Raw genomic sequence first — 17,498 nt, 5'->3', positions numbered from 1 at the left:
CGCTTGAAAGCTGTACTGTATTTACACAACTAATGAGCCATAAATATGTGATTCCTTCACACTGTATGCTCGAGAACGACTATTCTCGTCCTCTACAGGAGCGAAACACTTTCCTATCCGGTTTCGAAGCCGCCTGCGGAGCTGCAAGCGGCGTCGAACTGATATGGTATTGTACTCTTGGGCTTTTAGCTTCTCATAGTAATCAGAAAATTTGTTGAAGAGAAAGGAAATGGGCATTCCGTTCAATATGATTCCAAATGAGATGCAGCCAAAGGCCACGATGCGACCCAGGATAGTCACAGGGACCACGTCACCATAACCCACCGTAGAGATGCTGACCTAAGAAATGTAAAAAAGAAAAATCAATTAAGAGGGCAGGGTTACTATTTCTTCATAAAAGTATTTATTCGGATCACTCCCTTGAAAAAAAAAACATTAAAATCCACCCCAAAAGGGAAAAAATTTGAGTGCTGTCCAGTTAAAAGCAATTCTTAAGAACATTATATGGGTTTTTGAACATACAATATTTATCAGGACGTCCAAAAAATGGCTGCATTTGTTCCTCATTGTGCCTGTTTTTTTTCTAAAAGTCACGAAATACAGTAACAATACGACTTAGTCATCAACAATGGCAAACTCATTTCATCATTAAGGACTACCCACAATTCTTGTCTGCATTTTCAAAAATGTTACTCTTTTTTTTTTTTTTAGGACAAGAGGAAAATTATAAGTCTTTCTCCTTTACAGGATGGTGAGACATTCCAGTCCTTCATAAAGTGCTGAAGTTATTTTTTTTTTCTTTACCTAGTTCCACATTGTTTTTCATCTGCAATCACATGACTTGATCGAAACTAAACGGTTTAAAATGCATAATAGGGAAGTAACAGCCTTTAAAGAGTTTCGCTGAGATTGTATTTCAACATATTCTCTGTTTGTACTGAAGCAGTTTTGGGATATTAGTGAATTTCAACTCCCTACAAGATCTAACTGTAGACGTTTATCTCTTCCACTCGCCATTTTATTGACACCCGATATCAATAAAAGTGGGTTTTGCATTATCACAACAAACAGTAGGAATATTTTTTTAATTTCTTTTTCATTTCTACTATTTAATTATCGTGATCGATATTTGAGTGGCATTGTCGTTCTCCACCTGCTTGCTTTTTAAATCACTGACAGGCCTATTCCAAGAATTCAGTACAATAAAAAAAAAATTGCCATATTTTGTCAAAACAGAAATATTAGATACAAATCTCAAGACTTGGCGTATGTTAAACTGACACTATAAAGTGTGTTACATGACGTCAATACTGTGAAGCCCATAATGATTGGGTCCTTCTTCTTCGACTTAAGTTTTGGTCTGAACTTTGGTTTTTGTGGTTATTTAGCTATGATATGCAATGTTCACTTATTGTCTTCAGGTTTGGTAAGTTAGCATTTATAACTGATAAGACTATAATAGGATGTGATATGCAGAACAATACAAGTCCTTTCCCAACCACATTTTAAGTTTACAGTACATTCAGAAGGCAGAGCGTGATGCCCAATACAGACTTTTGTTCATTCCGAAATTTTTGTGTAGCCATTCACACTGCGAAAACAAACGAGTATAAAAGATTTTTTTTGCCATTGTTTGCCATTGCTGGTGACATTTTTCACCTGTTTCTACAGACGTATAGGTAAGATGCATTATGATGGGTTGGTCAATCCAACTAGTATACTTAAGTGAAAACATCTATTCCAAAACAGCGGTAAATATAAGTGGTTTAGTCAGACTAGTTAGGACGGTAACGCAGTGAACTACAGTACAATTCTTACTAAAATAGTAATTGTGCTGCTCTATGATGTAGTTAAATGTGTCAAATGGTTATCTTCATCAGATGAACTCATAAAAGGCGGAATTAGAATGAGAAGTAATGCATACTTGCAGTACATCTATACTCACTGCGGCCCACCACCAGGCGTATGGAATACTGCTAATAGGAGAACCCTCCGTTTCCCTCTCGGCAGAATGCAGAAGAGCGGAGAAAGTGAATATCCCCATGGCGATAAAGAGTAATATGCAAGAGGCTTGTTGGTAACATTGGCGTAGGGTGAACCCAAAGGCCCTCATGCCGGTAGAGTGACGAGCCAGCTTCAAAATGCGAAATATCCTCAGCAGTTTCACCACTTTTAGGACGTGACTTAACTGGCTGAAGCTGGCCAGGGTTTTAAGGTCACCGGGTGTATCGCCATCCTCTGCGCCAAAGGCGGCTTCCAAGATGATCTGGGCAAAGTAAGGCATAACCGCCACCATGTCAACAAAGTTGAGCCCACTGGTTAAAAATAGTTTGAGATTGGGCGTGGCGCCAAGGCGAATGAAATACTCCAACGCAAAGAACACAATGGTAACAATCTCCACCCACTCCATGTAGGTTTTACCCCAGACACGATAGTTTTGAAGCTCTTTCACTGTGTTGAGGGACAAGGCCACGATGGAAAGGAGAACAAAGAGGTTGGAGACCACGCTAAAGGTTTTGGCCCACATGGAAGCGTACGGATTCTCCACAATGTCCCACAGATATTTCCGAATCTCTCCCAACGGCATTCTCCTGAACACCTCGTCGTCATATTTGACTTCGATCTCGGCCATGAGCTCCCTATCCACCTGCAGGTTGTCTTTTATTTCATCCACCTTCTCCTCAAACGCCATACAGCAACAGCGCCTGGCGTCCTTCAGACTCAAGCCCCAGTATGCAATCTCTTCCTCAAAGTTGATTGGGCACATTTCCCTGATTACCCACAGCTCTCCGCTGGCATAGAAATGGCAGACATGATGGAAAAAAGCTGGGTCACGGTCAAAGAAGAACTCATTCTTTTTAACAGAGTAGTCATCGCAGAGACTGACGAGTCCTGCCTTATCTGTGCTGGCCACTAGGGAGCCGATGCGGGTGTGAGGATATTTCAAGACACACTTTTTGGGGATGTGGAAAACTTTGCCGCCGATATTAACCTTGATGTGTTCCTGGGTGGGCTTTTCTTCACCTGGCGGGCAATCGGGAGCATCCAAGCTCTCCAGAGAGTTCCACGCCTTGACGGCATTCTGCTGAGAAAACGGGAAGGTCTTTTTGTCATTTCCGCTCTGAGACAGACAGTTAATTGTACTACGGCGGCTTTGCAAACGTCTCTGCAGTTGAACGCCGTCAACCGCCATTCCACCTGTGGTCAAAAGTAGGAAGTCAACTTTGGCGCCACAAAACAACAAAAAAAGAAAAGGCATAACAGGAAGCTCGGCAGGAAAATGAGTGTCCGGCTCATGCAGACTTGCTGAGTCATCCCAAAAAACCCTGAAAATCCTTGTGGTCCCGCTTACGTTGATATCCCAGTAAAAGCCAGTCAGTCTTTCCTGTTTCCTGGTTAGAATCTCATGCAGCCCCCCTCACTGAGGACACAAAGGCATTTGGAGTGTTGGTTGAGCAGTTGCAGGCAGTAATCGAGTCACCTAATCTTATTGGTGAGTCTCCAAGTTTCCTTAAGAAGTTGTAAGTATAGTGGGGGTGGCAGAGATTAGCAGACAAATTTGATTTAAGGATTTGGGTGATAAAACAGGGCCATTTGAAGATTTATACTTTTGGTTGTTCCCTTTTTTTGAACTCAAGTTCCCATTTCTACTATAAACAAGTGAAAGAATACTGATGATGATGATGAATGATACTGTTTCTAAGGGTGCCAAATTTTAGGTGTAATTCCACCAAACACCCAATTCAAATGATACAAGCTGCTGCAGTACCCATGAGAGTCTGTACTTTGCCATGTTAGCTCATTATAATCATTATTTTATATGAAAAATGTAAAAAATATATTTTAAAATTATTTTTACACTATAATTATTCACTGTTAATATAATTTTGCCTTGGCTGCATTAGCAAAGTGCAACTCAGGAGCAGGAAGCTAGCAAACACAATGGAATTACTTGGAATTTTCATAAAAAACAACCATAAAAATAATTTTAACGGGACAAAATTAACAAAAATATAAACCTAACAGGGGAGACACACAGGCAAACAACACTTACCAGGAAACAATACTCCTACCAGGATGTACAAAAACACGGGGTTTACATACACAGAGAGAGGCTGATGACAATCCCAAACACCTGTGTCACAATAGGGAAGGAGTCAAAAGGGACAAGAAGTGAAACATACAATCACATGAATAGGTCACCCAAGGAAAACACATCTATCCATCCACCCCAACAATTGAAACTCTTCTGTGGTCATTTCAGTAAAAAATACCAAAAAAATTGGGTAAAGAATTGATATAGTCCAAAAATAACTTTAACTTCACTCAATTACATTTTGTTCAGGTAATTACACTCAAAACAACAATCCTGGTTGTCAGGCAAAACCTAATTTGAGGTTTTAATGGACAAAATGGGGCAAGTTGGTTATTCTTGAGGATATTTAAATGAAATACATGCCTATCCAATGCCTGAGACGCGCATTATGTGGATACAACCTCACAGGATCAGGCTGAAATCAGAGAAACAACCTTTTAGCCCAAAATGTGTTATTCTGACGTAGATTGTGGCATTTAGTATTGATCTGCAATGCACAGCTAAACTGTACAACCACACATTGAAGCCTTGTTGAGGATTGAAATAAAGGGGGAATGTATGTAACCTTAACTCTGATGCACTCATCAAGATACAGTGGTACCCATCAGAGGCAAAAACATGTTGTACATGTCCAAAAAAATGAAGTCTCTAGAGATTGGGTGGATAAAATGAGAGTTAGATTAAGATCAGAAACAGGCTATGTTCTTACGGTGAACAGGATGTAAAATTAACTATTTTTTTTTAATTCAAGGCAGGAAAGTGAAATGAATACTTAAAGCCAAAAAACTTTAATAGATTCATTCTTTACAGCCTACTTCTTTCATAGTGCAAGACAAAGATGCTATCACTAAAAGAATCTCTGCAATAAATAACAAAACACAGCAGTTTGTACCAGACCTATTTAAATATTCGGGCTGTCATTTAAACTCAAGGCAACCTAACGAGGAGTTTAAAGGAAAAAAAAAACAAGCTGATACTGGGAAACAAAGCAAGAATTTCCACAAATGAAAGAACCCAACATTGAAGAAACTGAAAACTAGAAAAAAGGATGTGTTTGAGTACCTTCTGGAAGACATACTGATGACAGCTCATCCTACTTTAGGAATCAAAAGAATATTTGAATTAAGAATGTCTGGGCTCAAGATTTAAGGCAGCTTGCGTAATTGTTCATAAAAGTATCATTTCCCAAAAATAATGGTGGAGCGAATGAAAACAAAAGTTGAAAAGAGGTCATCCTCAACATGGAGAACTTGAGTTCCTGGATTCAGAACTGAACTTTTTCAAGTATCAAACCAACACAAGCTGATTGTCAGTTCTTCAATGGATGCAGTTTAAACCCCTTTGGAAGGTTTTGAGGTAATTACTACTACTATTCAAAAGTACATGGACACAATAGGCAACCATTTTAGGAGTGATCAAACTTGACCATTCCAAACAGAAGGAGTGAAAATTGGCAACAGTAATAGTGCGAATGACCTTGTAGCTTGTCAAACCTCAGATGGATATTTCCAAATGGGAGCCCCCCGGTGATAACTGGGCCACAGACGAGTAATCCCTTGGTAGTCACAACAGCTCAAGAAAAGAAAGAAGACCAAGCCATCGTCAGTCACTCTCCAAGTCCAGCTTAAGAGTTTCCTGGCGGATGAGAGTGCAAGGCTTAGTTGACACAGTGAACCACATTAAGCCACATTAAGATTGGGATGGAGGAATCCAATTGCGTTCATAGGAAACTCCTTAGTATAAAACGCTGGACATGTCCTTGGGTCAACACAATAGCTATGCATTGGAACCTTGAATTTACAAAAGAATCCATTCCAGGCACTCTCAATGACCTCAGCTTGTTTTTGGGTTTCCAACTATTGAAAGCCAAATGATCCATTAATAAATAAAAAGGAATTGCATCAAGGATTATAGCTCCAAAGAGAATATTGCAGAGTTTTGGTTTACAACCAGAGAAATATGCATTTTATGATATGGCAATTGATTTGGTGGTCTTCACAATTAGTGTCTAATTGCATAGCAGAATACTGAGAACTATGTTGGCACTCAATATCAATTCATTGGAGTGTTCTGTTACCATTCCCAGTTTTAGGTCATTAAAGTCCAAGATCCCACTCTACAATACAGATGAAAAAAAAATCCACAACACTTCCAGGAAACACCTGCTCAAGAAAACAATAGTGGAGCTAACAAAGGGCAATATGATACGATTGTACATATTTATTTAAGAACAAAGTCTGACACTCTGCAATCTTTCTCCAAAACCCCAAATATCATAGTTGATCTGTGATATTTCACCCTAAAAAAACCTGATGTCACCAACATTTTATGAAAAAGACATTTACTCCTTGAGGCTATGAATCAAGATACCATTTTAGTCACATGGTGTCAAGCAACACTTTAGTGATGCACTTCCAAACATCTAGTGAGCTTATGCGAAATAGAACTAACGCTGTCTCCTTGCCGTACATAACTGTGTATTTGTGTGTTGTGCTGCCTTGCCTTGCTCAGACAGGAGGCATGTGGACGCTGAAGGAGGGGATCCTGGGACTCTTTGAGGCAAAAACTTTGCTCTGTCAGGTTCCTTGTGGGCCAGAACTCATTTCTCCACCACCACAGAAGCGTCCCCACCAGCAGCACGCTGAGAAACACTAAAACAAACACAGGCAAATGTGTTACTACTAAGTGTACTAGTAGAACAATGTATATGACATGCCAAAACATTATGATCACTTAAGGTGTCAAAGTGGCGACCAGGGGGCCAAAACTGGCCCGCCGGATGATTTTGTGTGGCCCGAGAAAGTAAATCATGAGTGGCGATTTTCTGTTTAAGGATCAAATTCAAATGAAGATTAGAGATGTATATTATATTACCTGATTTTCCCCTTTTTAAATCAATAATTGCAATTTTTAATCCATTTTTTTTAGTTTTTAGTACAAAAAGCATTTTGTAAAATCAAAAAAAAACACATATGCATATATATATATATATATATATATATATATATATATATATATATATATATATATATATATATATATATATATATATATATATATATATATATATATATATATATATATATATATATATATAAATGTTTTTTGTTTTCCACTTTAATATTGAACATAATTAAAAAAATGTTTCCTTCTGAAATGAAAAACAAATAATTAAAAGACTATTTCCCAGACTAAGAAAAAAAGCTCAAAGAAACATTGTTTTAGATATATTAAAAAAACCTGAATATTTAGGGATTTCTATCCAGGTATTTTAATTTAAAAAATAAAATCTAAATATTATATCCAAAATGGTGCGGCCCACATGGAATCGAGTTGAGGTTAATGCGGCCCGCGAACCAACCCGAGTTAGAGTCTTAATGGGTAAAAACAAATCTATTCAAAAAGCTATCAATAGAGATATAAATTAGACGACGATAGCAACAGCCAGCCAGCAAGGCCATGTTTCCTTTCCTATAGTTAGCCTTTAGTAGTCTGCTTAATCAGTTGTACGACAGCAACGTGAATGCGCCATGTTTTCCACACTGTAAATGTTTTGGGAATCGCTACCGTGGTATCAGTGTTTCCACAGCTCCTTTAGAAGATCAGTCACACAAAGATAACAGCGGATTTAGCTTCAAATAATGGGCCACTATTTTAGGGATGTTAGAGAGTCGATAGAAAAGCAGGGCTGTGAGATAAATTGCATAGAAATGATGCCTTAAAAATCAAACAATCATAGTAAAATGTTAAATCTTGCTTGAAATTTGAAAATCATTGGACACTGCTCCAGAGTTTTTTTTTCTTTCAGTAACGATGATAATAATGAACATTTCTTTTCATGGCGTTTTTTTAATAAATAGATTAAAAGAACTGCATTAAAATCCCTGAATATTAGTTTTTTTTATAGATCTAATACAATGTTTATTTTAGCTTTTTTAAAATATATTTTTAGATTTTACAAAATGATTTTTGAACTAAAAACAGAAATTTTTTATTAAAAAATTACATTTATTGATTTACGAAGAGGAAAATCTACTTTCATGTCAAATGAAGCAACAGAGAGCCTTATTGAATTTAATCAATCCAAACTATAAATAAACTGTTCTATGATGAAATAAATATTAAATTAAAAGTCTCCTTTTGCAATGGCAGTACATGAGTTAAAATGCATTGAAAACCCCTTCTTGCAAATAAACGTAGGCACAAAATGGACAAAAAAAAATAAAAGAAGCCATACTTACCAATAACAGAGAGGATTCCAATAATTTCATGATCAGATAAAAGGGAAGCAGGAATAGTGCGAGAAATAGCAGGAATGCCTCGGGATGGATTATCCCCATTTCCAGAACAATGGAAACTGACAGTCTCTGGAAGGAAACCAACAACACACTCGTGCTCGCACACTTTCCCGGGCTTGCCACACGCCGCGCTACCTATGGACAAGTTGGACCCGCAGAAAGTTTAGCAGTAAGGCCAACTTCATGGCCTTGAGTAGAGTAACTTGTCTAAAAATGCTCATACGGTTAGGTTGGAGAACAGGTTGAATGATGGCGATGCCGGCTGGCGAGTAGACATTGGTTAAAAGTAGTTGGAAATCACTGCCGCTGTGCTTGTTGGCTCTGCAGACGGAGTTTGTATCTTGGTCACTCCAATACACAAAGCCCTAGAACAGAAGACATGAGGAACAATAAGTAGTAGTTCTTGGTGGACTTCAACAAATCTAACTACTATGTGAGAGAATATGTGAGAATTAAGTCGATGTAATAGCAATTTTGTTCGTTTAAAAGCCAGGTTGACATATGGTAATTGGTAGAGTTCCAGGTATATGTTGGATGCACTCTTTTTTTGAAGGGAACTACACAGTCACCTCTGGAGCCAGCTCTTGGTGATATGTTGGAATTTTTTTTGTAAGAAATCTTGCAGTGGAGGAGGAGCTATGTGATGGAAGATTTTGTCAACTAAGGTGACATATGCATGTTTAACAGGATTGTCTAGTGCGGGTGTTTTTTTTTTTTTAAATTTATATCTGACAGTGTAATAAGATATAGTATTACACTGGAAGCAGTGTTTAAAAATGCTTTTGAAAAAATGGATTTCAAGTTTAAATACATTTGAAAGTTTCATGTCATGCAATGCGTGTTAAAATTAAGAATTCAGAGTACTATACAATGGAAATAAATCTAATTTTGGGGTAGTCATAATACAGTTATTATAATTTCATCAGGAAAACATTTTAAGAAATCTTTTCAACATCATTTGCAGCCTTAAATATCAGATCCTCTTAATAAAAAGTACCACAAATGGCCTTTTCCAGACATTCTATTACCAATATAACCCATATTATTATTAAACAGACAATAGTGTAGACATGAATGTAAGATTGAAATGAACTCTAAGTAACACAGTTCGATAACATCGGACAAAAGAATGTTTTTCAGCGAGCTGTTTTGAACGCTTCAGTTTTGATCCATGACCTGACCTTGGATAAGCGGAAGAAGATGAAGCAACAGTTTTATCTGTTTACCTCAAACACCACCAGATGAAAAGGCTGATCCAAATAGCCGTTGGACTCAACTACCGTTTTACGGTGACGTCCCTCTAGAGTCACTCTAGAGATGCTTCTCATGCCCCTATCGAGCCAGTACAACAGTTGGCGAGGCATATCTAGGGAGGAAAAGAGCAGACAGGCCAGATTATACAGCTAACTTTCATTTCCATCACAACGGAGGTGGAACCTTTGACACACTTACCCAAAGTAAGAGCGATGGGGTGCTGTAGTAGAGAAGTGACCAAAGTCATTGTGTCCTGGCCGTCTAAATTAGCCCTCTCAATCTTTGGAAAATTCCCACACTGGGCCCAGAAGAGCAGTCTGGAAAGCAAGAGCAATTCAGTTTTTTTGCACACATTTCTGTTCTAACAAAGAAGAACCAGTTTTAACATTATTGTCACATACAGTGAACAACCAAGAATGGCCAAAAATTCCAGAAACTCCAGAGTTGCTGCATTTTTTCATCTTTTATTCCATTTCATGGGCAGTACCTGATTTTAGTATTGTTAATTGACTGATGTGCTATGTTTTTTCCACTTGATAGGAATTGTTTTCAGTGGTAAGATTTCATTTCCTTGAAATGTTTTCAAATCCTTCTCGACTGATATACCACCAAACAATAGGAGGTGCAATGATTACATTACATTCATTTTACATGAACATATCAAATTAATTTAAAGAAATCAGAGGCAAGAGTGTGCTGGGTGCCATTTTATGTGCGTTTTATGTCATTTGGTGACTGATCAGAAGTCGACCACATCCTTAGTATTGTGGAAACTTGTACAACCACGTGATTTCAGTGGTTTATTTTACTTCCCTTTGCTAATGTATGTATGCACGTATATATATATATATATATATATGTATATATATATATGTATATATATATATGTATATATATATATATATATATATATATATATATATATATATATATATATATATATATATATATATATATATATATATATATATGTATATGTATATATATATATATATATATATATATATATATATATATATATATATATATATATATATATATATATATATATATATATATATATATATATATATATATATATATATATATATATATATATATATATATATATATATATATATATATATATATATATATATATATATATATATATATATATATATATATATATATATATATATATATATATATATATATATATATATATATATATTATAGTTTAATTTGATTTGTGAATAATAGAGGTTACATTACATTAATGGCGTACAAAATTTGACAATGAATTTCTTGGTCTCAAATTTAAAAGTATAACAAAAGTTTTGATTGTGGCAAAATACAAGTATATGAGCCTTCCTACCCATGCAGAGGGTCCACCGTGAGTGCACAAGGTGAGTCCAGTCCTGTCACCAGTTGGCGTTGCACAGAGCCATCAAGCAGGCTGACAGTAATGCAATCGCTCTCCAAACTGGTCCAGTAGAGAAGATGATGGATCCAGTCTACAGTCAGCCCCGAGACAGGACTGGGAACTTTCAGTAACAATGTGGCATCCTGGGCCTTTCCACCAAAGTCAACCCTGAAATGAACCAGAAATCAAATCAATTAAACGTTTTTTTTTTCTTCCTTGTTTGCACATTCAACGATTTGAATTTTACGAAAGGAAATCAATATATTTCCAAAATATGATTGAATGTATCACTTTTTTTAATACATGTAAAATATGTTTTGAGTGTACAAGTCATAATATTAGTAATAGCCTGCACCCTTCACTACAGAAATAAAACAAATGGAGTGTTGTATAAATAGGGCCAAAGACTTGCGTATATTTACTTTGTCTGTGACCACTACCGGATGTAGACCATAAAATGGATTAAGAGAACTCCTAGTGTATTTACAATTGAATGTGACATGATTATTGTGTGTTTTCTTAACTATCAGCACACACTGAAAGATAATGTTTAGGTCTGCAGTGCAAGAAGATTCTCCATTCTAATACCAGTAAATGTGCCCCTGTCCTAACGGGGCCAGGTACAGTGTGTTGTTAGAACCCAAGACTGCCACAGGCCCAGGTCCTAATTTGTGAACTGTCAATATCCTGGATGCCGCACCACCGAGAACAAGCTGAATAACTCCTTGGGACGTGGACACGAGAAGCTGGCCATCTACCCCTGCAGGGGATATAAATAGAATAAAGACACATTTTACAATAACATCACACAAGTGTGACCTTAAAATGTTATTATAAAGAAGAAAAAAAATAATAATGAAATGTAATGTTGTTGTTTTATTATCTGTATATTTGTCCTGGAATATCACTTTCCCAAGAATGGAAAGGTGGAGGGTGCCACTCTATGCACAATTTTAGTGTGCCAATACATTACATGTCAATGACTGAATAAACAGGCTTGCAAGCATATTGCAAATGGCTTAATTTAGTTCAAATACACTTAATTTAGTACAAATTCAGAACAGAATTGACTTCTGTTGCCAAACAATTTAGAATGTTTCCTATGTGTGTAAAACCAGAACATGAAAAATGGTTAGGGAATCAATATATATTCTGTTGATATTTCAGTTCAGCACAATGTCCCTTCATTTCTTTTTTTCCTGAAATGGGGTTGTAGTATAGTATAGTTGTAGTATAGTTATTGTTCATTCAGTCATTCATTTTCTGAACTGCTTCTCCTCTCGCCCGTTGTTAGGGTCCGGGCGACCAAACGACCGTAGGAAAAGTTGATATTATTCCTTGTTGTGAAATATTGTCAATATTCCTCTCAAGAGATGAGGATGGACGACCAGGGATAAAGTTTACTCCTCACCTTTGGCCTTGCAGTCTGTGCTCATAGGGGTCATGTGATAACCATCGAGACAGTCACAGGCGAGAGTGTCATTGGCGTGAATGCACAACTGGTCGCAAAAGTCGTTCTCCAAGCAAATGTTCACCTCTGTGTAAAAAAAAAAAAAAAGGAACAATTGTGTGAGGATGTACCGCTCAACGTCATCAACTGCTAATGCAGGTTATTGTCATTTTGAAACCTCCATTAGTAAAACAGAACCTACACTATATATAACATGGGTTATCATGCCCTTGCTACATTGGTGAGGCACAGTAAAAAAAAGGGGGTGGTCTGACATTTCAGTTTAGCGGAAGTAGTGGCAAGTAGTGCAAAAGATTTCTGGAAAAGATGCAGCATGACAGAAAAGAGAAAAAGTCAAATGCACCTTCAGGGATAAAGTTATACATTTTGCTCTTTTAATCTATATATAGCCTAAAAAGAGAGGCAAAATTGATGCTAATTTCCATTTCACCTTCTATTTTGCATTTTATATAATAACATAAAGTCAGAAATAAAAAAACTGGTTTTGAACATTAAGTTATTACCAAATTAGAGTGAAAAATGCGGACATTCTACTTCTATTTTGAACAACGACAAATAAGAAAGGTGATGAAGAAATGCTCCATCATTTTATTTTATTTTAAGTGTTTTTATCAGTTAAAATGTGTTTAAAACATAACCAATAATTAAAAAAAAACTTTACTGACAACAATTATGTAAAAAAAAATCTACAGTTACAGTCGTAGCAAAGACATAAATATAATTTATAAATTAGTCTCACTATAATCTCAGTTTTCACAAATAAAAAGTGGTTCACTGTGTAATGAACCTCTAAATCTTAACCTCGTATTGATTAGAGTGACTAACCCACCTTCACAGAAACTATTCCCCACAAGTCTCATGTGGTCAGGACATTCACAGTGGAAACCCATCGTTGTGTCCACGCAGTGATGAGAACAACCTCCATTGTTGACCAGACACTCATTTTGTTCTACAAGGACAAAAGTGACATCATTAGCCCTTGTAAGGAAGTATTGCACTGGCAGAATAAATGTTGAAGCCGGACAACAAACAGGATACCACACTTCAATACAGAGATCAAATGAGAAAAACAACTTTAGGTTGAATTTCACTTCCAAAATGTGTTGTTAGTAAACAAAGCACTGGTCTCACTAAAATTCTCTTGTCAAAATTCACATCAAAATACAGAAAATAACTGGATGCACAAATGGAAATTCGAGTGAATTAGCCTACAGATAATAATCAATAAAAATCCACAGCTAGCCAATTTATGCGCATAGTACCAGAAAAAAGCTCTCAACAAAAGTTTAAAATCTAAATATCTCCTCTTGATTCATGAGAGCGAGGTTAATATCTAAGTACTGTTGAAACCAACTCTCAAAATTATATTCATGAGAGTTTAGTATCTAAATATCTACTGTTGATTCATGAGAGAGAAAGAGAGTTTAATATCCAGCGACCAAACGTCCGGCGACCAAACGTCCGGCGACCAAACGTCCGAGAACCAAGAAATCAAGTGTATCCAACAGAGTGACTATGTCTCCCTCTACAGGCCAAAATATCACTCCTAAATTGGTCAAAGCATTGCAAGAAGTTTCCTACTTAGACTTGTTAAAAATAGAAGAACACATTTCCAAGTCATCTCTTACTTACCACAGTTCTTCTCATCGCTGGCATTTGCACAGTCTGCTTTGTTGTCACATCTCCAAGTGTGGAGGATGCATTGGCCGTCACCACAATCAAACTCAGACGATGAGCATGAGGGAGCACGCTGTGGACGCAAAGCGCAAAACTCCTGGATCTCATCCCGCCCGTCCTTACAGTCTGCGTGACCATCACACAGACGGAGGATATGCAAGCAGCTGTCTGACGGCCCGCAAAATAGGCCAGAGGGGCAACTAGGACAGGAGTCCTCGTCACTGTCGTCTCCGCAGTCGTCCACTCCGTTACATATTAAATGTGAGGGTAGGCAGCGTCTGCTGTTCAAGCAAGAGAACTCGTCCTCTTTACACCACAGTTGACCTGCAAGACATTTTGAACAATAATGTACAACCTTTTAAGGCCTAACTCTCAGATCAAAACCAACAAACAGCTAAACAATTATTAAGTTATGTAACTTGCAATTATACTAAAATTTTAAAAATACAGAAACAAAAAAGTCACATTTTTGAATCATTGAGTAAAATACATGAGTTCCTCCATTTTTGAAAAATGATATTGGTATTTTTAAAATGTTAATATAATTGCATATTACATAATTTAATAATTGTTGAGCTAAATCATTGAGTAAAATACATAATTTACTCATTTTTTGAAAAATGTCACTATTTTTTTGTTTTTGTTTTGTATTTTCAAAATGTTAGTATAATTGCAAGTTAAATAACTTGATAATTGTTTAGCTGTTTGTTGGTCTCATGTCGTGCTCTTGAATAAATGATTACTGCTCCTCCAATAATCTCTAAACTTTACCTTCTACCCTAATGAGGATAAGGTACAGTGGTACTTCTACTTACGATTGTCTTTATATGTAAAATATTCAGGTTAAAAAAGGCTACAGGAACATTTCGTATCAGGATATAAAAGAAATTTATAGTCACATAATTTCAGGTTGTTAAATTGTGTGTTTACAGTTAATCTATGTATACCCAGCTGCCAAACATACACACTCTCCCATTCACCCCCATGAAAAACTTCTTTGCATATCTTGTCAATTCTCCTAATTAATTACAATTGTATTGTCTTAATAAATAGTTTTTTTTCTTTTCTTCTGTGTTTTGCACTTATCTCATACAAAATGTATATATTTTTATCATTTTTATAGAGGGATTTAACAGCTGGAAAGAATTAGAGCATTACAATACAAAATCCGTTCCTAGTTATGAAACCACTTCTGGAATTAATTAATTTCGTAAGTAGAGGTACCAATCTATTTAATTTAAAAAAATCTACTGAACAAATTAAAAAAAGAAAACAGCGCTACCTACTGGATAAGGTATACAAAATATTTATTGTTTTGTAATTAAACTTTTAGATGCAGCTGGAATGAGATCTCGTAAGAAATTTTAACACATTGTTGACCGATAAAAATATAATTTCTTATGAAAATGGCTATATAATACAAAAAAAGAAACATGTGCCATTGTCTTCCTGTGTGGAATTCAACAAAATTCATTTTTCAGGATTCAAACTAAGAGGTAAAATTAAGCTTTGGGTTCCAACAAGTCAGTTTGGAATTCACTTAAGAGGATTAATAAGGATGATCTCATACAGAAATGGAACAAGTGGAAAGCGGGGCTACGTTATGCTTGATCAATTTGATTATTGTTTGATATTGTGATCTAAACAGATATAAACTGACACTCACCACAGAGCTGTTCATCGGATCCATCGTCACAGTCGTTGTGTTTGTCACAAAACTTCTCCCTTGGAATGCAAGCTCCATGTTTGCATCTGAATTCCAATTGCTGGTGACAGGTAGGCAGTGTGTGAGCTGCAACATCCCAAACATACAGTTTTAAAAAAAATCTTGGCATAATTTTACCAGGTAAACTTTAGAGTCCATACAGTTACAGATATGTATTGTTTAAGGGAAGATCAACAATGAGTATGTGCTAGGATTTGACAATAATGATCAGGGATCATCAGTTAAAGATTACCACTCAAAAAAGCATTTCAATTTATCTTTTATCTGAGAAAGGTTATACTTGAGTAATATGTAAAATTATGATTTAAAAAGGCGCTAGAGATAGTTTTGGTGCCACATTGCCGGCGTGACGCTCCCATTGGAGGACTTACGTCTCCCACCAGCGGTTCCCATATTTTACCACGGAGAGCCATATACGCCCATCAAAAGAGCCACATATGGCTCCCGAGCCATAGGGTCCCTACCCCTGATGTAGGAGGATAATTGATGTACCTCGCCTGTGACGTCACTAATGACGCAATACTCAATTGTCTGCACATGGCATCATTGCAACATGAGTTAGAAGCCAACTTCTGGACATTAATGTTGCTAACGTCTTGATAAATCTCTTCAACAAGGAAAATTAGGAAAAATAAATGGCGCGTGCAGCTTTTCAAATGACACATTCATTCAAACTGACGGGTTCGAGTGTCCATTTTTTAGTCCTGCATAAGCGAAAAAAACGCGGAAAAAACATTTCACCAACAAGGAACTGTGCATTTGGTCTTTGTAGTTGATAATAATTGTTTACCGATAATATGGTGGCGGGTGATGCAAGATATGAAGAAAAATAAACCTCCAAGGTGTCCCATGCTCGTTCATGTCCTCCAGACTTGGCAGGTGGCGCGGAGAGATGACGTCAGAAGGGAAAATTAACAACAAACGGACGCATTCTTTTCCGTACCGCATATCCTCACAAGGTTCTACGTTTCAAATATATTTTTATTATAAAAAGAGCCCGATTATAGAAAAACCGCAAATTTGCAGCTGCACATGCACGCCTTGCTGTTACATCAATTAATCTTCGAAAATAAAACAAAATAAAAATATAATTATTGTAACTATTAAAATATAATTATTGAATGTTAATTTTTAACTCACTATCCCTGAAATTCCGATCACTTTTTTCCTATATTACGTATTTATTTTTATTCAATTTGTTATTCTTAATATCTCATTGTTAGAGTTGTAACACAATGACAGTGTTTTTATTTCTTATAGACTTTTATATTGCATAAATAATTGTAACATTACCAAAAATATTCATTTTCAACACTGCTTATAGAGTTGCGGGGTGCCGGAGCCTATCCCAATATACTTGTGGCATAAGGCTGTCTACACCCTAAACTGGTCACCAGTCAGTCCTTAAATCCTTGATTGAGCTGAACTCCATTGTTATTTTTTAATGATTATGCATGTGCTCTATCTTGGGTTTAATAAATATTGTCACAATATGAAAATAAAAAATTACAATACATAAGGGATAAAACATTTGCATTTTCCCTTGTACAATGTGAGGATAAATTCTGAAA

At 36.3% G+C, this 17,498-nt stretch overlaps 2 protein-coding genes across 3 annotated transcripts; both read right to left on the bottom strand.

Annotated features, from left to right (window-relative positions):
* Window positions 1–21: 21 nt before the first annotated feature.
* Window positions 22–3,630, bottom strand: LOC144196712 (potassium voltage-gated channel subfamily V member 2-like). The gene is made up of 2 exons (XM_077717119.1): window positions 1,946–3,630; window positions 22–339 (listed from the first exon to the last, which is right to left on the bottom strand). Exons 1-2 carry the CDS (start codon window positions 3,257–3,259, stop codon window positions 22–24), a joined length of 1,632 nt encoding a protein of 543 aa, XP_077573245.1. The 5' UTR covers window positions 3,260–3,630.
* A 1,238-nt stretch (window positions 3,631–4,868) lies between these two features.
* LOC144197268 (low-density lipoprotein receptor-like) lies at window positions 4,869–16,856 on the bottom strand. 2 transcript variants are annotated; one of them, XM_077717946.1, is made up of 13 exons: window positions 16,718–16,856; window positions 15,868–15,993; window positions 14,157–14,525; window positions 13,354–13,473; window positions 12,465–12,590; window positions 11,642–11,813; window positions 11,006–11,221; window positions 9,847–9,965; window positions 9,621–9,760; window positions 8,618–8,759; window positions 8,338–8,529; window positions 6,599–6,747; window positions 4,869–5,731 (listed from the first exon to the last, which is right to left on the bottom strand). In XM_077717946.1, exons 1-13 carry the CDS (start codon window positions 16,776–16,778, stop codon window positions 5,699–5,701), a joined length of 1,965 nt encoding a protein of 654 aa, XP_077574072.1. In that variant the 5' UTR covers window positions 16,779–16,856; the 3' UTR covers window positions 4,869–5,698. The 2 variants fall into 2 exon arrangements, with proteins under 2 accessions (XP_077574072.1, XP_077574073.1); XM_077717947.1 differs by having other exon boundaries at window positions 16,763–16,849.
* Between the last annotated feature and the right edge of the window lie 642 nt (window positions 16,857–17,498).

The sequence above is a fragment of the Stigmatopora nigra genome, chromosome 5, assembly GCF_051989575.1.
Source record: "Stigmatopora nigra isolate UIUO_SnigA chromosome 5, RoL_Snig_1.1, whole genome shotgun sequence".
NCBI lineage: Eukaryota > Metazoa > Chordata > Actinopteri > Syngnathiformes > Syngnathidae > Stigmatopora > Stigmatopora nigra.
The sequence above is the reverse complement of the archived record's forward strand: the minus strand, read 5'-3'. Positions and strand labels throughout refer to the sequence as shown.